Raw genomic sequence first — 22,770 nt, 5'->3', positions numbered from 1 at the left:
TACATGTGGGCACCTTCTCTGGCATCTAGATGAAATTTTCCATCAGCCATGAGTTTTCTGAGCTCTCACTGCTCCCATTTGGTGCTGTTCTTGTTATTTTTCATGCCCATTCATTGACTACAGAACTTGGTACCAGCACAAGAGAAGAAAAGTCAGTTGAGGCACAACTTCCCCCCCCCCAAGTTAAGCCCTCTTTTCTCCCTTTGCAGCTGATGTTGACGAAGCTGATGAGCTCTCACTTTCTTTGCCTTCTTAATTATCTCTCTCCTCTTAATTGCTTCTTCTCCTTTCTATGTTCAATGCTTTTAAGCCAACACAAGAAACCTCCCCTTTGCTTACTTTCTAAAACCTGTCATGAGGCTGTCTCAAGCACATATACATGGAGACATGTCCTCACCAGCCTCAGAGTCCCATCTAGTTTGCCTGGAGGGTCCAGAGGAGTGACCCAAAATGTAATTCAAGCCGTGCTCCATGGGTCCAAGCATCCTAACAAACTTGTCGGCCAGTCCAGGTTACAAAGGAGCAGCATTTTTACAAGAAGAAGTTCAAGTGATGAAAAGACCAAGTTTCTGATAAGCAGGGCTCTTCTGGCTGATGAGTCTCTACCTTCACTGGCTCCTGCCAAGGAAACATTGTGTTTATCATTAAATACAAGTGATAGCCACTCAGCAGAGCAAGGGAGGCCCCTGGAGAAAATCCTCCAAAGACGAGGAGGTCCTTCAAAGACATGGAGGACCATACAAAACCCAGCATTCTCAGAGGACCATTTCCCTGGAACTCTTTGCATTTCACAAGTTCATTGAGACCATTTCCTGCCAGCCTTTGGCCTTGGTTGATTCATAGTGAGGTAAATCATTGTCTTGGTTTGGTTTGGTTTGGTTTAGGTTATGTTGGTTCAGTGGTTTTTCTCATGTGATTGGGGCAGTCTACAAACATTGTCCATAAATAGAGAGAAAAAACACCACAGTCACACGCCTTTTAGGGTTTCAGAGGTTGAAGGTAGCATCTTTTCTTTAAATGACTTTGCATTTGTTGGGTAGTTTTCATGTAGAAAGAGCCAAAGGTGCTTTGGAGATCATCTACTCCAATCTTCTGTTCAAGGCTGGCATTTGCTACAGCAGCAGCCCTGACCTAAGTTTGGGGGTCTCTTGTGAAACAGGCAGGCTATTGCACTGGAAAGTTCCCAGAGGGCAACCATCTTTACCTTGTCAAGCCAAAGGGGTCAACTGGTCAAGCCGGTCAACTCAGCACAGCACTTGAGGGTAGAGGAGGGGTTGGGAGTGTCACCCAGCTGCTTTGCAAAGGCCAAGGCCAGAGCAGGCCTTTAGGAAGGGGACTGGACAAATAGCTGCCTGGCTCAAAAATCCTTGAGAACCACCAGATGTATTTGGTCAAAGGGCAAAGAACTGACGGTAACTGTTACGTTCGGGCAATGAAGAGGCAGGAGACGATACAAGTGACAACAGCTCTTTGGTTTATTGTGATCCCAGCAAAAGCCAACAGGCAAAAACCCCTCTTTAAATAGTATTTTGGTTGAGGCATCAGCCAATCAGCAACGTGCATTGTCCCGCCCAAATTTCCCTCCTAAAATTCAAATACATTACACTCCTCCCCTCCCAGAACACATTTTACCATATTTACATAGTTTTTTGCATAACATTTGCATGTTATTTTTCCACATAGTCACGCAGGTAGACAGGGCGTCTCCTAACTCTTTCTGACCTGCACAATTCATTCCCTGGGAGTGAGTTGAGCTGGTCGGAGGGACTGTTTGTTCCTCCCAGCTCCTCCTCTGGGCCATCCGGCCCTGGATTATTGTCAGAGTCGTCCCTGCTGTCCTCTGGAGGAGCCGGTTGGCGTCGCTGGACTTCTTCAGACTCAGCTAAGTCCTCTGATCACCTCGGGGTTGAGTTAGTGTCAAGGTTCCAGAAAAACCTCTTCTGCATAAAAAAAACTCAGAAGCCATTGTTTTCCAGAGTTCTTTACTAGCATGAGGAAACTGGCACACCATGAGTGAAATTCCAAAACTGAATTTCCGGATTCTTTTCCCCAGTTATACAAACCCCAAGATTCCCACCCCCCTGACCCCTTTGATGGTCACATGGTCCCACGTTCTCCCAGTTCATTCGAATATCTTCTTGCCACTCTTCCTGCAGATGTGAACACCATCCGACCTTGACCGCTTGAAGAATGTTACCATACCCCTCAGCCCCCCTTCCTCCCCTCAGGGGAAAAATGTGGCAGCGTCTGGAACCCTAAAGTCTAATATGGTTTCCAGGCCTGACAGGTGTCCCCCCTTCGAAAAGAAGCTATATCCTAGGAAAGAAAACAAAGAGTCAATAAAGAAGAGTGTCAGTGGTCCACACTTCCCTTCTACCCCCCCCTCCCCTCTCCAAGAGGTTTTTTAGGTTTGTCAGGGAAAGTGTCGTGAAATTGTTTAATCAAATTGTCCGCATTTACTTTCCAACTTTTGACCCAAGTAGATTCAGATAATGGATATCCCTTCCAGTGGACTAAATATTGTAATTGACCTCTATATAGTCTAGAGTCAAGGATTTTCTTGATTTCATAGTGGGTTTCACCTTGGATTATCAAGGGTGGTGGGGGAGCGGCAGGTTGAGGTCTCAGACCAGACTGTCTAGCAGGTTTTAATAAGCTGGTATGGAATACCGGGTGTATTTTCCCCAACATTCGAGGGAGCTTGAGTTGGACGGTAATGGGATTAATAATTTTTACAATGGGGAAAGGACCCAAAAATTTTGGACCGAATTTTCTGCTGGGTATTCTCAACCTCAGATACTTAGTAGATAAAAAGACTTTATCTCCAACACAAAAAGGGGGTTGAAGGGAACGGTGTTTGTCAGCTTGGGCTTTGTAATTCCGAGCTGTCACAGCTAAGGCCTTTTGTATTCTCCCAACCTTTTTCAACGAATTCATCCAGTCCGTTAGGGAAACGGAAGTGGGGTGGCACAGGAGTTCAGGCATTGGAACAAGTCCATGCCGGTGGTTACTTGAAAAGGGGTTAACCCCGTGCTGCTGTGTACAGCATTATTATATGCGACTTCTGCAAATGGTAACAAATCTGACCAGTTTTCTTGTTGGTAATTTACATAACACCGTATGTATTGTTCTACCATCGAGTTTAATTTTTCAGCCGCTCCATTGGTCTGCGGATGGAACCCAGAACTAAGTCCTTGAGACGACCCAATGGACCGTAGGAACTCCCTCCAGAACTTGGCTGTGAATTGAACACCCCTGTCGGATATTATCCTTTTAGGAACTCCATGCAGTCTGTAGATGTGTTTGACGAAGAGCTTTGCTAATTTTCTAGCCGATGGCAATCCACTGCACGCAGTGAAGTGGGCCTGTTTAGAGAACAAGTCTATTATGGTCCATATCACTGTATTTCCTCCACTAGGTGGGAGTTCAACAATAAAATCCATGGCAATTTCTTCCCAGGGTCTGGTGGGTTCGGCTATGGGTTGTAGGAGTCCCGGGAGTTTCCCTGGTCTGGACTTCATGGTGGCACAGGTAGCACAGCTCCGGACATAGTCTTCGACATCTGATTTCATTTTTGGCCACCAGAATTGTCTTCTAGCCAAGTGGAGAGTCTTTAAAAATCCAAAGTGACCTCCTAGGCGAGAGTCGTGGCTTCTCTGTAGTATAGGCAGCCGCATAACGACGGGTACATAAATCTTGGTTCCTTTCCAGGGTATCCCATCCCTTAAGGTGAGGTGTGGCAAGTTTTTTTTAAACCAAGCATCGTCAGTGAGTGCTGATTTTAATTCCGCTAGTAGTTTATTTGGTGGGATGTTAGTACATTAGCTGTTGGTTCAAATATTGGGTAGTCAGGGTCTGGCTGTTTGGTTTCTGGATTGTTTTGTATTCTTTTTCGTAATTGATCTATGTGGCGTCTCCACACTCGGCCATCCCCCATGTCCACTATGTATGACTTTGGGCCCGTCACTCCTACAATTGTTCCCTTTAGCCACGCTGGGCCCTCACTATAGTTATGTGCCCATACTGGGTCACCTGTTGTCATTGTTCTGGTTCTTCCCTTTGTGCTTTGGTACTCATCAGGGGCGTATGTTGGGTTTAACCGATCTAGGGGGCACTGGAGTCTTCTACTCATTAATAACTCCGATGGGCTGCGGCCGGTGGTCACACAGGGAGTTCTATGTTGAACTGTCAGGAAGGTATCAATTTTGGATTGCCAATCTCCTGGGCTAATTCTAGATAGCGCTTCCTTGGCACTGCGTACGAAACGTTCTGCAAGTCCGTTCGTCGCTGGGTGGAAAGGTGCCGAGAGGACATGTCGGATGCCCTCTTCTGCCAAGTACCCCTCAAACTGGGTGGCCGTGAACTGTGGGCCATTATCGGACATTAGAGTGTCGGGCAACCCGTGTGTCACAAATAGATGCCTCAAGACTGTGATTACCGCTTCCGCTGTTGTGATTTTCATGAGTAAAATTTCTAACCACTTCGAGTAGGCATCTACCACAATTAAGAAGGTCTGCCCATGGAACGGCCTGGCAAAATCTATGTGGATCCTGGACCAAGGACCCTGGGGTTTCTCCCAATCCCTTATGGGGGCTGTTGGGGGTAGTGGCCTTGATTCTTGACATGCTTGGCATTTCCCTACCCGGTCGCTAATGTCTTTATCCATTTGTGGCCACCACACGTAACTTCTCGCTAGGCTTTTCATCCTCACAATCCCCGGGTGGCCCACATGCAATAGTTCCAACACATGCCCTCGTAATTTCTCTGGAATAACCACTCTATCCCCCCATAACAGACAACCCCCTTGTACCGACAGTTCCGAACGCTTTTTTGTAAACTCTTTGAAACGATCCCCCGGTGTAGCGGGCCATCCCCTCTGCACCCAACCGATCACAGTTCTTACGACAATGTCTTTGTAAGATACCCTAGTCACTTCCGTAGATGTGACTGGGCCAGAGTCCAAAAAGTCAATTAACAAGACGGGTGTCCCTGGGGTCGGGTCTTCAATAGTCTCTGGCAACGGGCATCTACTTAAAGCGTCCGCATGTCCCAAGTCCTTGCCCGGTCGGTGAGACAGTTTGTACGAATATGCTGCCAGGAAAATAGTCCAACAGGTCAGCCTGGGTGATAACGCAACCGGTGTTGGACGGTCCCCTGCCAAGAGTCCCAATAAAGGTCTGTGGTCTGTGACTATTTCAAATTGCCGCCCAAACAGGTACTCGTGGAATTTTTTAACCCCAGAAACTATAGCCAGGGCTTCCCGGTCTAGTTGGCTATAGTTCCTTTCCGCTGCAGACATCGTGTGGGAAAAATATGCGATAGGGGCTTCTGAACCATTCAGTAACCTGTGGCTGAGGACAGCCCCTACCCCGTAGGGTGATGCATCACAAACTAGTACTAGTGGCAACGTCCCATTGTACTGAATTAGAAGGCTATCGCTGGACAAGAGATTCTTTTTTTTTTTTAATCTATTGCTTTTATTGTTTTAATGTCATGCATTTTACTGTGTTAAGTGTATTTGAATTATTATTTTTCTTTTGTGCAATTTGGGGCTGTCATAAGCCTCCTTAGGAAGTCCTTGTTTTTTTTGTTTTTTGTTTTTATTCAAAAAGTTTTACAGAAAAAATTTTTCCCCCTTTCCCCCACCTCCCCTCCCCCCTCCCTTCACAACCCCCCCCCCGACTTCCCGGAACGAGCACAAGGTATAGTTAAAAATAAAACAAACATATGCTAAAAAAAATTTTGTCCCAACTTAATTATACCCCTACAATCATCAATTCCTAACTTCCCCCGAAAACAATAAAAAATAATTGAGATTCTTAACGCCTTCAAATGCCTTAGCCTCAACCCTGCCCCAAGTCCAAACAGCTTTTTTCGCTAGCAGTTTATGTAGCGGTTCGGCTACCGTTGCCTTATTTTTTAAAAATACCGCATAAAAGTTTACAAGCCCCAAAAATGCTTGTAATTCTGTTTTGTTTTTTGGGGTTGGAGCCTTTCTAATGGCTCGCACTTTGCTCTCAGTTGGGTGGATGCCTTCCTTATCTATCCGGTAACCCAAGAATTCTACAGATTCAACTCCTATCTGGCATTTGTTGAGTTTAACCTTAAGCCCCGCAGACCTGAAAATGCCCAAAATCTTCCGCAATTTGACCCCTAATTCTTCCAAGTTTTCTGCTGATACCAGTACATCTTCGAAATATGGAACTACTCCCGGTAGACCTTGTAGGAGTCGTTCCATTAGGTTTTGGAATAACCCGGGGGCTACACTAACTTTAGTTCAAAGTCAAGTGCATTTAAAAGCGCCCCGATGTGTGACAATCGTCTGCGCTTCGGCCGTTCTGTTGTCAATCGGTAATTGTTGGTAGGCTTGAGCCAGATCGAGTTTGGCAAAGACCTGTCCCTGCCCTAACGAGTGCAACAAATGTTGCACTACGGGAATGGGGTAAGCACTCTTTTGCAATGCTTTGTTAAGCGTTGCCTTATAGTCAGCGCAAATCCGGACTGATCCGTCCGGTTTGACTGGGGTCACTATTGGTGTCTCCCATTTTGCATGGTCGACGGGGACTAGTATTCCCTGGCTTACTAATTTGTCTAGTTCCCTGTCAATCTTGGGTTTGAGGTCGAATGGGACCCTCCTAGCTTTTAATCTAATGGGAGCCACCTGGGGGTCCAAATTGAATGAAATGGGGGTCCCCACGTACTTGCCCAGGCTGTCTTGGAAAACATCCTCGAATTCTCTCAACAGTTCGTCCTTCAGTTTGACTCCGTTTCTGTGAACCCTGGTTATTCCCATGCCCAAGGCGCGGAACCAGTCCAGACCTAGCAAACTGGGCAGGTTTCCATCTACGATGGTGATTGGCAGGGTTTTCTTGAATTGTCCATATTTCACTCTGACGGACGTGACTCCTCGAACAGGGATTCGGTTCTCCTGATAGTCTTGCACTCTCAGCTTTTGGGGTTGCAGCTGGCGTTTCGCGACGTCTGGTAGGTCCCTTGTGATAGTGTCCCAAGACATAATCGTGATTGATGAGCCGGTATCCACCTCCATTTTACACTGCACTCCTTCGATATATGTCTTGGTGAATATTTTCTTTTCTAGCCGTGTCGATGCGTGGCCCACTCGCACAGTGGTCTGATTCAACTTCACGCCTTTTTTAAACTGACCAATCCCTGGCCGCTTCGCGGATCCGGTGCCCTGTTGATTGGCTGGTTTGAATTTTGGGCGGGAAGGTTGTGGAGCTTGGCAGGCCTGAGCTATGTGTCCTTTCTTTTCACACCGCCGACAAATTGCATCTTTGAACCTGCAATTCTGTCGTTGGTGTTGGCCTCCGCAACTCACGCACTCATCCCGGTCGCCTCTCTCCGGCCTCCCGGTGTGGAAACCTCTTCCTCTTCTTCACCGTCCGATTCGGCCTGGATTTCTTCGTTGTGGACTGGTGTTGCTTCCACCGCGGCATTCGGCGTGTTCGGCTTTTGTAAGGTTTCCGCTGCTTTGGTGGACATCTCGTGTGCCCTGGCCTCATCCAGGGCTATCGCCAGGGTTAGGTTGCTTTTCGACAGCAGCCGCCTCTGTAGTCGGATGTCCCTGACCCCACAAATGAGTTGTTCTAATAAAGTGTCCTCCAAGTCTCTATACTCACAGTGGGTTGGGGTTTTCCTTAATGTACACGCTTATCGATTCGCTCTCTCGCTGAACTCTTTGCCTCAACTCGAACCGTTGTACAAACTTCGACGGCACCGGCGCGTAGTGTGCTCATAGCGTCATCTGTAGCGTTTGCCGTGGCACCAACTGTACAGGCGTTGGTTCCGACAGCGATTCGGCGGTATCGAAGACTACTGGCCCACAGTGGCTCAGGAAGTAAGCGCGCTTCCGATTATCCGATACTCCTTGCAGTTCGTTAGCTTCGAGGAAACACTCGAAACGAGCCATGTACGACCCCCATTTCTCCTTGGCTGGGTCAAATGGCGCTGGCAGCATATAGCTAGACATCACTATGTATCCGCTCTTGATACTGGCTGGGTTTGAAACTAAGTTGCTCCTTCAGCTCTTTTCCTAGTCTCACTGCCTTCAAAATCCCACCTTCGTCGCCAATGTTACGTTCAGGCAATGAAGAGGCAGGAGATGATACAAGTGACAACAGCTCTTTGGTTTATTGTGATCCCAGCAAAAGCCAACAGGCAAAAACCCCTCTTTAAATAGTATTTTGGCTGAGGCATCAGCCAATCAGCAACATGCATTTTCCCGCCCAAATTTCCCTCCTAAAATTCAAATACATTGCAGTAACCCCCTGCCAAAGAAGAAAAGATCCCACTACAGTATGAGCTTGTCTAAAACTGGGGGATGCTGGAAACAGATCCTGATGCCACTTCTGCATCACTGGGTGGGTGGGAGGTCTTGTTTTTCCTGCCTTGTCTCTGCCTTTAGTCCCACCTCTTCCTCCACCCTGGCCAGCCACCAGCGCTGCAGCTGCCGAAGCCTAGGAAACTGCAGGTGGGGAGGAGTGAGGGGTGCTCCTACCTGCCTTTTGACAGCTCACCTTTGTCAGCTGAGCAGACAAGTCTTGCAAAGAGAAATGATCCCTCTGGGAGAAGCTTAGGAATGTTATATATCACAGGATCCCAGTGCCAGGCTGGGGAATATCCGCAGGGGCACCTTAGGCCAACTTAATTTGCCCCAGAGAAGCTGGAAATGGTATAGAAAGGGAAATTGAACTTGAGGAAGAAAAAAGGTAACCATAATTATTTGCTGGTCTTCCAGAACCTGGGAGAATTTCAGCTGAAAGTTAGAAAAAGACTTCTTAAAGTGCAGCTGGGCATGAAGCCACCCACTCCAACACTGGGGGTTCCTTTCAAGGAATGTGTCGGGGGGGGGGGGTTGGCTTGGCAAGGAGGGCACCCTTACTCGTTTTACCACTTATTTTACCTCTTTAGAAACTGGTTACTTCCCCAGCCGATCCGGGCCTTTTCCCACATTTTCTCACCACTGCACACAACTGTAGTATTGTGTGTGAGGGAAAGCGAGCGAGCGAACAAGCAGGATTCCGGCAACGTCTCCAGAAAAAGGGCAAAACCTTCGGCAGACGCTGCAGGTGCAAAAAGTCTGGCTCCCGCCCAATGCGGAGATACGCTTTCTACTGGCTCTTTCCGCTCCCGTCCAGTCTCTTGCAAAGCGGGCAGCGATGCTCGGGGCGCGGGGCGAGGAGACCCTCTCAGAGGCCGAGGCCGAGGGCTTTTGGGGGCTCAGGGCGGACTGGAGACGAGGGGCGCCTGGGCGCAGGGCCCCGCTTCTCCCTCTCAAGGCGCCCAGCCGTCGCCTAGAAGAAGCCGGGAGGGACGCAGCTCTTTTGCCACTAGAGCGAAGGCTTCCAATTCCACCTCCCGAAAGGTTTTTCTCCCCGCGGCCGTCGTCGATCGGTTCGCCATACGGCGTGGCAGGCAAAACCTTTGGGGCGAAAAGGGTCGCCGGCCCTTGGGCTGAGAGGCGTCCCGGCGGGGCTTGTAAGTGCAGCTCTTGGGCTGAGCTGCGCCAGGCCGGACGGGCTCAATGCACCTCCACAAAGCCGGGCTTTTGTTCGCCCGCAGAAAGGCCGGCTGCCGAACGAAAACGTCGAGCTCTGCTCAAGGCCGCTTGAGAGCTGCGGGCAGCCAGCACTGGAGCCCTTCCTGGGGCGAGCGCGTCCTCTTAGGGCGCCCTCCGTCTGGCCTCTCCGCTTCTCGAGCGCCTTCGGGACTGGACTGGGACCCCTAGCGCGATGCCCCGATCCTCGTGGGCGAGGATCGACACTGCGCGCCTTCCCAGGAATGCTGAAGATCCGGTCCGCGGCTGCTGCGGCCACCCCGAGAAGGTGGAGGGAGACCTGAGAAGCAAAGGCCGGCCGGTCGCTTGAGTCCCTGGGCTGGCTGCACGCGAGGACCCGGCTGGTTGGCTTCACCGCTTCTGGGGTCCAAAGCCTCCCCCTCCCACGCCTCGCTGGCGCTTGGCGCATGGCAAAGGCAGCCCTGCGAGGAGCCAGACCAAAGCCGCGTCGATAAATTCTGGAGGAGACGGTTAAATGAGGCGAGGAGTCGCCGAGAAAGGTCAGCAGCCCCTTGGAAAGAAGGGCGGGAAAATGTCTTCCTCGCCTCGCATCTTGGCAGCTGCCGCCTGGCGCCGCCTCAGAGCCCGGGCCCGGTGCCACCCCCAGCCAACGGGAAGGCTGAGGAGGCACCGACTGGCGGCTTCCCAAGGCCCGCTTTGGCAGGAGGCCTTTGGAAGAAGTCCCTCGGATAGGACGACAGAGCTGGAAGTGGCGTAAAGGTCATCGGGTCTAAGGCCGCCCGGGCTGCAGGATCCGCCCCACCGTCCCCACTGACAACTCTCAGCCGCGGTTTGAAGGAGCCCTTCCCGTCCCCTGACTGACAGCTGTCAGGATGTTCTTCGTATTTTTGATTCCTTTCTCTCACCCCATTTGCCTGGGACAGTATAGGGTTCCAGCCCTGAGCAGGGGGTTGGACTAAAAACTCCCCTCCAGGTTCCCCCCAGCCCTAGGATTCTATGTTCTCCTCTCTCCTCCTCCTTCAAGTTTCGTCCCGTTGTCCAGTCTTCCCCCTCTGGAGCAAGCGAGAAACTAATCCATATTTTGCTGATCAAGTGTGAAGTTCTTTTAGACATTGATGTGTATTCCCAAAGTTAACTGCCATTTCCATGGTGAAGGAATTCAGTATGATTTCATTTCCAGTCAAATTCGATTCTTTGAATCCACAATAAAAGGGTTGAGAGTCCACTCTCTTATCCAAAGCAGAAACGACTCTTCCAAAGGACGAATAGCTTTTTCTACACCGAGAAAGGGCATGACTGCTCTTCTTCATCCACAGTTATGTCAGATTATCTTTCATCGATCTCTTTGGAACAAAGCCCACCTGATCAGTATTTTATATCTGCCCGGAGGTGATTTTTTTTCTCCTGCCAAAGTACCTGTCAAAAGTTTATAACCAATTCTTCAATAAAGAGATGTGTCTCTGGATCGGTTGGACCTTCCCCTTCAGGGAATACAGGGGGTTGCAAAAGCCTCTTACAGCCTATCTTACCCGTTCTTTCCAAACCAAACCCAGGTAGATGGATGCAGGAGAGAGCGAGGGAGGGAGAGGGAAGGGAGAAGGAGAGAGAGGGAAAGAAGGAAAGATGGAGAGGGTGGGGGAAGAAGGAGAGGGAAGGGTAGAAGGAGTAGAAGGAGAGAGGGGAAAAAGAGGGGAGAGGGGGAGAGACAGAAGCACTGGGCTACGGTAGCTGGTTTCTTAATACCTCCCTACAAGGGTTGGGACACGGTGGCTCAGGGGCTAGGACGTTGAGCTTGTTGATGGAAAGGTCGGCAGCTCAGCGGTTTGAATCCCTAGTGCTGCCGTGTAACGGGGTTACTTGTCCTAAAAATAGAAAAAATTAGGGACCACCTTTGATGGGAAGGTAACAGTGTTCCGTGCGCCTTTGGCATTGAGTCATGCTGGCCACATGACCACGGAGACGTCTTCGGACAGCGCTGGCTCTTCGCCTTTGGGCCTCTGGTGGCTCAACAGGCTAATGCAGTCTGTTATTAACAGCAGCTGCTTGCAATTACTGCAGGTTCAAGTCTCACCAGGCCCAAGGTTGACTCAGCCTTCCATCCAAAAGGTAGGTAAAATGAGGACCCAGATTGTTGGGGGCAATAAGTTGACTTTGTATATAATATACAAATGGATGAAGACTATTGCCTGACATAGTGTAAGCCGCCCTTAGTATGTGCGAGGGGAACCTTTACCTTTACCTTTTACAAGGGCTAGGAGATGTTTTATTTGGCAATAAAAGGCAGAGGTCGGACGGTGGTTCCCTGGGTGAAGGTTGCCAGCACTAAGCGAGTCTTCCTCCCTGGCAGAGCTGACAAGTTTCCTGTCTAAACTATACTTATAGTATACTTTTGCAGTGACTTTACATACTACATGCTATTGTATACCTAGTTCCGTCTGAATTCCTCCCGCTGGGATTTCTTCTATTTTTTTCTTCTCCATTAAAGGCCAGCAGGTGGCGGTCTCGCACTTTCCACATTGTACTCTCCAGGAGCTTCTTTTTCCTAGTCAGGCCCCTCCATCCACCCCCAAGGAAAAGCGCCTCCTTTCTGTGGGCTCCCTAAGGTGCTTCTCCTTGGGGGTGGCAAATGTTCCGCCTTGTGCTGCCTAATTAAGGCCCTGGGTGAACCCGAGGGTGGCGGTGAATGTTGTTGCATTGTATTTTCTCTCTCTTTTTCATAGGCGCACACACACCTCCCTTAAAAAACGTTTGGGTAAAAAACGGAATGGGTCCACTTTGAAAACTTCCTTTCCCTGGTGTGTGCCGGGGAGGGGGGAATGTTTCTCAAGTTCGAGGTCAGTCCCCAGCTGACTACTTTGCTGTAGGAGTGGTGGTGGAGTATCACCCAGGTCTTTATGCATAACAGTCAGGTGCAGAAAAGAGCCCAAGTTACTTGTCTGACTGCCAAACAACCACCATTACAGCATTTTGGCCTCTTGGACATTCAGATATAGTCGAGTTATGTAAATGTTCCCTCTTTTTCTTTCTTCTTCTTCTAGTGAACTTGGGAAAAGACCATTGCTTAAGCTTTCCCTCCCTCTAACCCCAGCTTCCAGCCTCCCCCCACGCAGGACCAGGATGGCCGACTGCCGAGACCTCTTGCTCTGCGCTGCCTTGGCCCAGCTGGTGTCTCTGGGGACATCCTTCCACTTTGTCAGGGAAAGCACAGGTAAGGCAGCCATGTGGCAGGGCAGAAGCAGGGGCTGGGTAGAATGGGCCAAGTGCTCCCCTCCGTCCCTAGAGGCCGGGGAGGGGGATTGCAAGCATGGCAGTCAGGCCCAGAGGCTTCAGCCTTTTGCCCTTCTGATAAAAGGGGGAAGTGGGTAATTATCACCATGACTTCCCGGGGGCCCCGGGGCCTCTCTGGAGCTCCTCCAGATTATGCTGGTGACAATGGATGGAACAGGCAAAATACAACATTGTCCGTCTCCCAAAACTGGTGGAGGAGGGAGGCCATCCAGGGCCAGGAAGCAGCCCTTGACCCTCCCGAGGTGCCACTGTCAGTCATTGCAAGTCAAAGAAAGGGATGGAAGAGCAGCTGCAAGGGGAAAGAACCGCCCTCCCAAAAGATCCATTCAGTCCGGCCAGTTCTGCAGGTGCCCCCCCGCACCCCCCCCCCGCCCCGGCTTCTCAAGGCTTGCCCCTCCCTTTCTCCCCTCAGATGACCTCAAAGCTCTCCGGGTCTCAATTGCCAAGTATCCGCCCGTGCGGGCTGTCCTGTCTGGCAGCCTCACCATCCCCTGCCACATCACCTACCTGCGGCCGCTGCCCACTGCTGAAACGGCCAGTCGCCATGGGGTTCGGGGCACCCTCCGAGTAAAATGGACTTTCCTTGCCGATGGCAAAGAGACCGAGATCCTGGTGGCCCGGGGCCTGAAGGTCAAAGTCAGCGAAATGTACCGCGACCGAGTCTTCCTGCCCTTCTATCCTGACTCGCCCACGGATGCCACCCTGGTCCTGAGTGAGCTGCGCTCCAACGACTCTGGACTGTATCGCTGTGATGCTCAACACGGGATTGAGGACGGGCAGGATTTCCTGGAGGTGAAGGTGAAGGGTAAGAGGTTCCCAGCCCAAGCTCTTCCCGAGGCTGAATTGCATCCCTGGCTTTATTCTTGATGAGAGTTCAAAATGCTAGGTGAACTTTCACAGCCAATTCAGTTCAGAATTGTTTTGTTTTAAGTGTAACGTAATCCATAATCTGCAATATGCCACACAGTGAAATCATTTAATGGATTTCTCAGCAGTAGCTTCACATTTGTGGCTTAAATTCTTTCATGCGGCTCCCCTTGAAGCTCTTAAAATCTCTCATTTGGCCGCTTCCAAAGCAGTTTTTCTCAAACTACTACCAGTATATATCTACTATGTATTTACATTATTTATTTCTGTTTTATTCAATTTATGATCCCATATTCTGAGTGGTGGACTAGTAAGCATTAGCAACCATTTCCTTGAAGAAAAGAGCAACAAAGATGATTAGGGGTCTGAAGGCTAAAACATGAAACGTGGCTACAGGTATTGGGTATGTCTAGTCTAGAAAAGAAAAGAATTGACTAGGGGTGACATGATAGCAGTCTTCCAATACTTGAGAGGCTCCTACAAAAATGAGGTGGATCAAACTATTTTCCAAAGCACCAAAAGGCAGGACAAAAAACAATGGTTGGAAACTAACCGAGGAGAGAAGCAACCTAGCACTAAGGAGAAATTTCCTAATGGTAAGAGCAAAAAACCAGTGGAATAGCTTTCCTCCAGAAGTTGTGAGTGCTCCAACACTAGAGATTTTCAAGAAGAGATTGGACAGCCATTTGTTCAGAATGGTCGAGGGTCTCCTGCTGGAGCAGGGGGTTGGACTAGAAGACCTCCAAGGTCCATTCCAACTCTATTATTGTATGTTCTTTTTTTCCTTCCATGAAGCAAAATGCTCATGAATAGTATTAAAAAACATCATTTTAGGATAGAAACATCTATTTCTCTCAGTGAAGATCCTAACCACTTTCCCCATACAAGCCAACACTGTCAAGGAAACCTTGATAAAGCAAAGCAAACCTAGAAGGTAGCAGAAGCCCTAATAAAATTAAGATCCTACAAAGGCCACCTCAAGAGAACCCAGCCTTGTTGAGCCTGCCATGAGCACAACAAAATCCTCTTCAGAGCTGGCAGGCATTTTGATGTCTCCTGTGAAGCAAATCCTGTGAAAAAGTCCCACCCCAGGAGACAGAGAACTTAGAGTCAGCGTCCCATGGAGCATCTTTTTAGGTGGGGGAAGAAAGGAGCCAGGAAGCCCTGCGGTGAAGCTACCTGGACAGCTGAGGGCGGGGCTCTTGGGAAAGTTAGCCTGGCAGTTGCAACGGTCCTGGGAATTACTAACGACCCTCGCAGCCTGCTGCCCTCAGCCCCCTCCGAGAGAAAGGCGCTCGCTTCGCCTTCCCCACCAGGCTGGGCTCCGGCGGCCCGAGTCCCCGCTGCTGCCCGAAAGAGAGCGGGAGAGCCGAACTACAAGTAGAGAAGCCCCGGGAGAGGTCAGCCAGAAGCCGTGGCCGGCGAGAGGAGGGTGGAGTGGCAAGAGCAGCCGTGGCCGGCGGCGCCCGAGGTCTGCAGCCTCTCCTCTCGCCTTGCAGGGGTCGTCTTCCATTACCGAGGAGGGTCTTCCCGCTACGCCTACACCTTTCCCCAGGCCCAGGCTGCCTGCGCCCGGATCGGGGCGGCCATCGCCACCCCCGAGCAGCTCCACGCCGCTTACCGCAGCGGCTACGAGCAGTGCGACGCCGGCTGGCTGGCGGACCAGACCGTCAGGTAAAAGGGGCGCGGCGGGGAGCGGTGGGTGGTCGGGTGGCCATCCTTCCCAATGAATCCGGCCCTGTAAGGCATCGGTCCGGAAGCCCGTGGACTGATGCGGAATGAGTCTGTCCCTCTTGTTAGTTAACCAGGTTTGTTGGGAAAGTAAAAGGCACCTTTAACTGAACCGCCGTTATTGGTGTGAATTTATTTTAACACAAAAACGATTTGAAAATCCTGCAGCAAAAAACACATTTCCTGGGATAGGCTGCAACGCTATCCCTAAGAATTACCTTGTCTGGACAAAAATATTCAACATGGATGCTTAAAACATTTGTACTTTTGAAATTGATGTGTTTGTATTTTTATTTCATTTTTTTTTAGTCGTCTTAAAGTTTTGTTTTCAGTTCTTAACTTTCTGGTCTGCAGGCATTAACGAAGTCTAGTTGGCTTCTTAGTTATAATTCTGTTCAGTATCCATGTCTAGGAAATACCTTTACATTCTTTACCTAGAAATCCATTTTAATGTATGTATGGAGAAAAACAACCAGAACCCAAATATTAATGCATACTGGAACTATGGTACTTTTCAAAAAAAAAAAATTTAGATTTTACTGTTACAAAGATACATTTGCTTCTTAACATAGATCAGAAAAAATAAACAAGTTTCTAGTTTGCTGAATTGAATTATTTGCATGGTAATAAATGTCCTTTATGGATTTTTCCTCAATCCAAATTTTTCTTCAAGCAGTCACTGTATCTCTCAGAGCTTAGAGGGAGAAATTGCATAGAAATGGCCCACCAGTGGCCTCAGCTGACATCCTGCTTTATTTATTTATTTATTTATTTATTTATCACATTTGTATACCGCCCTATCTCCCTAGGGACTCAGGGCGGTTCACAGGCAGATAAAAAGATACATATTACAAAATAAAATAGCACTTAAAAAACTTATTCTACATAGCCAAATTTTAAAAACAATATAAAATAACCCATTAAAACCAATATAAATTTAAAATCTAATCCAGTCCTGCGCAAATAAATAGATGTGTTTTAAGCTCGCGGCGGAAGGTTCGGAGGTCCGGAAGTTGACGGAGTCCACCAGGAAGCCTCTGGCCACGTGGCTCCTCTTCCTCAAGGCAGGAAGTGGCTCAAGGGAGCCAGGAAGAGAAGCCCACCAGAGCTGAGCTCCAGGCGGAATCTTTTCACTTTCATTTTACATTTTCTCTCACAAGCTGGTTGGTTCAGCTCCTGTTTATTTCTATTTCATATCATTGTTGTTAGTTGCGAAGTCATGTCCGACCCATCGCGACCCCATGGACAACGTTCCTCCGGGCCTTCCTGTCCTCTACCATCCTCTGGAGTCCATTTAAACTCAAGCCGACTGCTTCAGTGACTCCATCCAGCCACCTCGTTCTCTGCCGTCCACTTCTTCTTTTGCCCTCAATTAGTTCCCAGCATTAGGCTCTTCTCCAGGGAGTCCTTCCTTCTCATTAGGTGGCCAAAGTATTTCAGTATTTCACATACTTGGGTTCTTTTCCACCCTCACTTCAGGCAGCCAGTCCTGACTTGTCTTATCATGTAACCACACTATGATCACCTCTAGGTACCCTATCCATACCCCTCGCGAAGCCTGCTATGGAGACATGAACGGCTTTCCGGGAATCCGCAATTATGGCGTAGTCGATCCAGATGACACGTACGACGTCTACTGCTACGCTGAAGAACTTTATGGTCAGTTTAGTGGCCAGAAGCCTTTTGCCCCAGGTGGCTCCCATCCCATTCAATCTTCTTCTGGGACCAGGACTGGTGGGTTGTCCTCTGCCAGGGGGAGAGAAGAGCCTGGTGTGAGATTCACTTCAATAATCAAATGGGGCTTCTAGACTTAACTCAATATCTTGATTTATTGTTTTTACCTTCATGGGAGTAGGTTAAGCCTAAGGAGGAAAACACTCATTTTGCTTGTCATTTCTTTAAAAATCCTTGGACTCTATCTGAGTAGCTGATCTAGGATGAGGGGCCACCGAAAACCCCAGGGCTGTGGGCTACACTTTTAAAAATATCTTTTTTTGAAATCAGTTTGATTGTAGAATAGAAACATTACCAGAAACCCCCTGTTGCCTCCCACCGGTAAATTCCATTTTTCTAATTTTTTTAAAAGCCAAACTGATTTGATTGGTATTTCAATAAATAAAACATGCTGGTGCTTTTCTTTTTAAAGCATTATGAGCTGCTGCATTTCTGCCTTCAGGGGACCTGTTTGTGGTGAATTCCCTGAGGAAATTCACCTGGGAGGAGGCCAAAGCCGAGTGTGAAGCTCTGGGGGTGGAAATGGCCACAACCGGCCAGCTCTATGCGGCCTGGAACCAAGGGCTGGACCACTGCAACCCAGGCTGGCTGGCAGACGGCAGCGTGCGCTACCCGATTGTGACGCCCCGCGAGAAGTGCGGAGGGAACATGCCTGGAGTCAAAACCCTCTTCCTCTTCCGCAATCAGACGGGATTCCCAGATCCCCAGAACAAGTTCGATGTGTTCTGCTTCAAAGGTAAGCAGGGATCTTCCTTGAGGGATCCAGGGCTCCACCTTGGCCAGCTTCTGCATCTCAAGGAGTAGCTTTCAATTCCCAAGCAAGCAGCCAGGCCCCTGCCCAGCCCACCTGCCCAGATGGCTTTTAGGGTCCCAGAAGAAGGCTTGGGCAGTAACCCTGCTTCTCTTTCTGCTGCAGAGGAGACCAGCCCCTCCCTGGAATCTCCCGTCCCTGAGGCAGAGAGCAGCAAGGAGATCACAACGGTGACTCAGAAGATGGAGGAGCTACAGCTGTCCAAGAGAGAGCCTGAGGGGGCCAAGGAATCTAGGGGCGCCATTTACTCTGTGCCCCTCTTCCTGGACCCCCTTGGGGTGCCAGAGGAGCCAATCAAAGCCTTTGACGAGGCAGCCACCACAGAGCCTGGGGAGGCTGGCCCAGGCGGTTGTGACAGGCAGAGCGGAGGAGAAGAAGGGGAGGAAAGAAGCGGCAGCTGTGCCAGGCGCCATGAGCCTGGTAGGTGGTGGGAGAGAAGGGGCATCTTTAAAAAAAAAATACTTAAAAGAAGAGTTAAAAGATAACACAAACTGAAATTAAGAAACAAATGGAGACAGGGGGAAAAAGAACATTTAACGAAGCAATTCCCAATACTCTTGCAACAAATACTGGCAAATTAATAAATCCCCACCCCCAATGGATTACATACACGATTCATTTCTTCCCATAATCCCCCCCCCCACTTTGAATTCACAAATTCAAAAATCCTCATTTCTATTCAAATGTCAGCAAAAAGTCTATAAAGAGTTTCCAGAACTTTATATTTTTTTTCCGATTCATGAAGTTGCTGTAGTAGGATTGAATTTCCATTCACATTTACTTTCTCCCATCTCAAAGATTTCTTAGGGTTTTAAAAACCCTCCTTTGTAAATCCAAAAAGAAGTCCCAGCCCAGGTCTTTTTTCATCTCTTGATTTGTCATTTGTATTTCTACTCTGATTGTCTTCACAACTTTGTAATCCTCCATTTCTTTATTTTCCCATATTTCCCCATCAGCTACAATTTGTATGCTCTCTTCATCCTGTCTATCCATAAACTCTTCCGTATTGTTGTCTATCATATTTTTCACTTCTTCTCTTTATACTTTTTTTCAAAAAATACAGGTGGTGAAGTTATTGCTGGCAAATTTGTTATATGTTTCTCTCCCAGTTTTCAAAAATTCTTTGAAATGCCTCAAGTGCCATACCCTTGTTTGCCATTTTGTAGATTTCACTTTCTTTTTGCTGCCTGGAACTTTAGTTCCCTCCAGTGGCCGATTTCTAGGCGGGTAGTCCTCACTTACCAACCATTTACTCAACAACCACTCAAAGTTGCAATGGTGCTGAAAAAATAACTTTATATCAATTTACAACCATTTATTACCTTTGCCACATTCCTCAGCCACATGATCTCCATTACAGTCAGTACATTGAACTGTGCTTAACCTGTGTATTTTTCTTTCTTTCTTCCCTTTCAGAGGAGAGAGATTGGAGAAAGGGAGTACAAGAGAGTAAGCTGTGTGCTCTTCTACACATTGAAAGCAATGGGACTGTACCAGCAGCCCTGAGCTAAGAGCCATGGACACACCACACAAACAGCTTATAGCACTGAGATCTATTTTTCTCCAATCCCTCTGTCCTGTGGGGGTGGAGGGGGTGCAAGCAATTTTTGTAGGTTTTAGATTCATGTCCTTTGCCTCTGTTTTCTTTCAAACCATCTTGGATCTAGCACTTTCAGTTTTTCACAAAACCAAAACAATCTACAGCAGTGAGATCCCACCAAGAAGCCCTGGAGGTTCACATCTGCATGTGAGAATATCTCATAGTCTGCATTAGAGACAATGATCAGAGGGATGCCCTCTTTAGTCAGAAAAAAGAGGCAGGGAGGGGGGGCAGTTGCTGAGGCCTTGCAAGAGATGGGCTTCCCAGTGCCTGATGGGGCACAGGGTGTATATTTCAGGAGTGGGAGGCCTGTGTGTGAATAGAGATTTATGGTCCTTGATCGAGAAACTGCATGGCCACCAGATTCCCCTAATAGTTTTGCCTGGATATTTGAGAGCAGATTGACAGGAATGGTTGATTAATATCTGATGGTTGCTGTTGGATCAATTAATTGCAAATTGGTTAGAATTTGACACAAAGTGACAACAGTCATGAATGTTTGATCATGCCCATCTGTACAAAAAACAGAGGGCAGAGGCAGCGCCCCCCAGAAGCAGCGTGTTGCGTGAAACGAAGCTCCCTTGCTGGAGTATCCATTTGCTTTGTGGATGTCAAGGGAGTGGCTGGGGCTCCTCCCTGGAGGTCTTCTCTCCCTCACCCATTTTCTTTGGCTTTTCAGAGCGAGACCTGGTGGAGCCCAGCCTGGAGGAGGAGCCCAGCACCCAGGAGGCCCACGTCCTGGACCAAAGGCAACAGAGGGAGGAAGGCGAGCCAGAGATTTTGGAAGCAGCTCCCCAGGAAGGGGAGGCTGAGGATGGAGAGGCAGTGAGGAGCCAGCCCAGGGACGAGAAGGAGCCCCATGGTGTCCATAGCCCTGTGGAGCCCTCCCCAGAGACTGCAGCCAGCTTCTCTGACAGCCCAGAGGGGCAGACAGTGGGCAAAGTCCACGAAGGTCCCACTGTGTCTCCCTCAGAGACAGGCACCGAAAGGACCCAGGGTGCCAGCCACACTTCCAGTCCACTCGAAGAAGCTGGCGTAGGAACTTCTTCTGCCAGGCGAGTCGAAAGCAGCCCCATTTCTGGGCCGGCAGGCACTCGCCGCGCTGGTCCTCCCCGAGAGGCAGGAGCTGTGCCTCCAGGGACAGCCGCTTTCCCAGTGACCCCCTGGGTTCCCATGCTGCTCCCGTCCCTGAGCATGACACCAGCCGGCTCATCTGAAGAGAGTGGGGACCACTCGGGTTCCTCCTGGCCACCACCAGCCTGGGTCTCCCCGGTCGCCATCTCCAGTCCTCCGGACGAGGCTGCGGCTGCCTCAAAGGCTTTTTCTGGCCTTGGAGAGGAGCTTGATGCGGCCAAGGAGGAGCCCTGGGCATTGGAGGAGGAGCAGGGACCGGATCTGAGGACAATGGTGCCAGCTGCAGACAAAGAAGGGCACCCAGAGACTGTCCCCTCTGGAGGCCCTTTGGGCTTGGACTTCTTCAGCACCCCATTCCTGGAGGCCTCCTTGACTACTACCCACTCTCGGCCAATTCTGCCCACTGAAAGTGCCAGCCTTGGAGCATCTGGCAGCGTGTCAGGTAATCCTTTTGGCTCTATGGCTTTGGCATCCTTGGCCACTATTTTGGCTGTCCTGCCACACTGAGCCCATCTCTGGCTCAGCGTCTCCTTTCAGGCTGTCCTTTCCTGTGTCTGTCCTCCTCCTCTTCCTCCTCCTCCTCTTCCTCCTCCTCCTCCTCTTCCTTCTTCCTGCTCATTTCCAGGACTCAGGAAGGCAAAGGAACCAGAGAAGCACGTTACTCACAGACACAAACCACCCTAGAGAGTGTGTGCTCTTTAAGTCTCTCTTACTTCTATGAAGTGTTTTAACCATGGTTTCCATGAAAGAAACAGACCAGGAAGGAGACTAATTTGAAAGAGAAAGAGAAATAAGAAATTAAAAGGTTTCTAAAAGAAAACTGTCTGGATGTCTGTACCTGTCTCTGTCTTTCTTTACTTTCCCTCCTGTTTCTTCTTATCTTTCCTACATTACTGAACTTTCCCTTTTGAGTTCAGGGAATCGCTGGAGCCCCGTTAGAACTAAAAGTGGCACTGAGGTAATCAGCACCAGAATCCAAATAGCTCCTCTTCCCTATCAAGAAGAAATATGGCCAGGGTTCAGAATCCAGTTGGGGAAGGGAAGACACAAGAAGGTTAGGGGAAGCCTGCAGTGTCCCCTGGGATCTGGGAAAGGAGCCTCTGACTTCCCTTTTGTGTGGCTGGGGAAATCATTGCACCCTGATCAAAACTATTTGGCCAAACATTTTTCACTTCCACGAGATGTTGAAATAGGCCCCCGTGCCTTGGAATGTAGCACTAGGAGTCCAGAAAAGAAAAGCAGGGGTTTTGAACTGGGCTCCTTCCAAATTGGGTCTTTAAGTACTTCGTTTTATTTTGTGACCAAAAGATATGAAATCTGGAGATAGATTTGGGAGGTTTCAGAGGCTGAAGATGTTTTTAGATCCCAGGGCTTTATCTGAAGGCCGGAGGAGCCTTCCCTGCTCACTGCCATCCACTCCTGTCCTGTCGCCTGACATCGCTTTCTCTCTCTCTCTCTTTGGCAAAATGGTTGCAGCACCAACCATGGGAAATGGGTTGTCAATTTTTTTTTTATTTAGCTCCCTTTTTATCTTGCCTCCCTTCCAAGGCAACTAGGAAACGGGGCGTATCTGTAGCCAAAGAAGCCGTTCGGCTTGATGGCAGAGCAGAGATGGAAGCCAGGAGCCACTCAGAACAGCCAAGAGCAGCCCTTCCTGCCTTCCCTCCACCACTTTTCATAGCCGCCCCCAGCCCAGCATTAGCAGGATGAGGCCACCCCACAGAGTGACATAGATTAAAGCAGCTCCATGGTGAAGAATCCTCCTGGCTATAGAAAAGTAATGTTGGAGGAAATGTCCATCTGGGCTCAGTTCCAAGTGGGAAGAAAAACACTGGAAACATGGAGGCTGTTTGGAAAGATGCTTTAATGGTGGACAGGACCACATGGGGTTTTTTGGGGTTCTGAGCAAATGAGCACATGGGTGAGAGAGAGAGAGAAAGATTTATACCCTCTCTTGGGCTTTGAACTTGGTTCCTGTTCCTGTGAAAGAAATGTATTCTGACTGGTTGTCAGACTCCCATGGGGCCATGCAGGGGTAGCTTTGTAGGTTATCTTGAGTCCCAGGCT

At 49.2% G+C, this 22,770-nt stretch overlaps 1 protein-coding gene across 9 annotated transcripts in view; it reads left to right on the top strand.

The window, feature by feature from the left end:
• The window catches only part of BCAN (brevican), a 36,585-nt gene that overhangs the window by 4,453 nt on the left and 9,362 nt on the right, over positions 1–22,770 (top strand). For 5 of the 9 annotated variants that reach the window (XM_058160814.1, XM_058160815.1, XM_058160816.1 and 2 more), the window contains exons 2-8: positions 12,577–12,746; positions 13,239–13,631; positions 15,193–15,367; positions 16,956–17,083; positions 17,601–17,894; positions 18,075–18,389; positions 20,249–21,145. In XM_058160814.1, the coding sequence (XP_058016797.1) occupies positions 12,577–12,746; positions 13,239–13,631; positions 15,193–15,367; positions 16,956–17,083; positions 17,601–17,894; positions 18,075–18,389; positions 20,249–21,145 (2,372 nt within the window). The remainder of the gene's footprint in view (positions 1–12,576; positions 12,747–13,238; positions 13,632–15,192; positions 15,368–16,955; positions 17,084–17,600; positions 17,895–18,074; positions 18,390–20,248; positions 21,146–22,770) is intronic. The other 4 variants (XM_058160817.1, XM_058160820.1, XM_058160818.1 and 1 more) reach the window with 2 other exon arrangements.

The sequence above is a fragment of the Ahaetulla prasina genome, chromosome 17 (genome assembly GCF_028640845.1).
Source record: "Ahaetulla prasina isolate Xishuangbanna chromosome 17, ASM2864084v1, whole genome shotgun sequence".
NCBI classification, from domain to species: Eukaryota; Metazoa; Chordata; class Lepidosauria; order Squamata; family Colubridae; genus Ahaetulla; species Ahaetulla prasina.
Note: the sequence above shows the minus strand (reverse complement) of the source record. Positions and strands in the feature narration are given on the sequence as shown.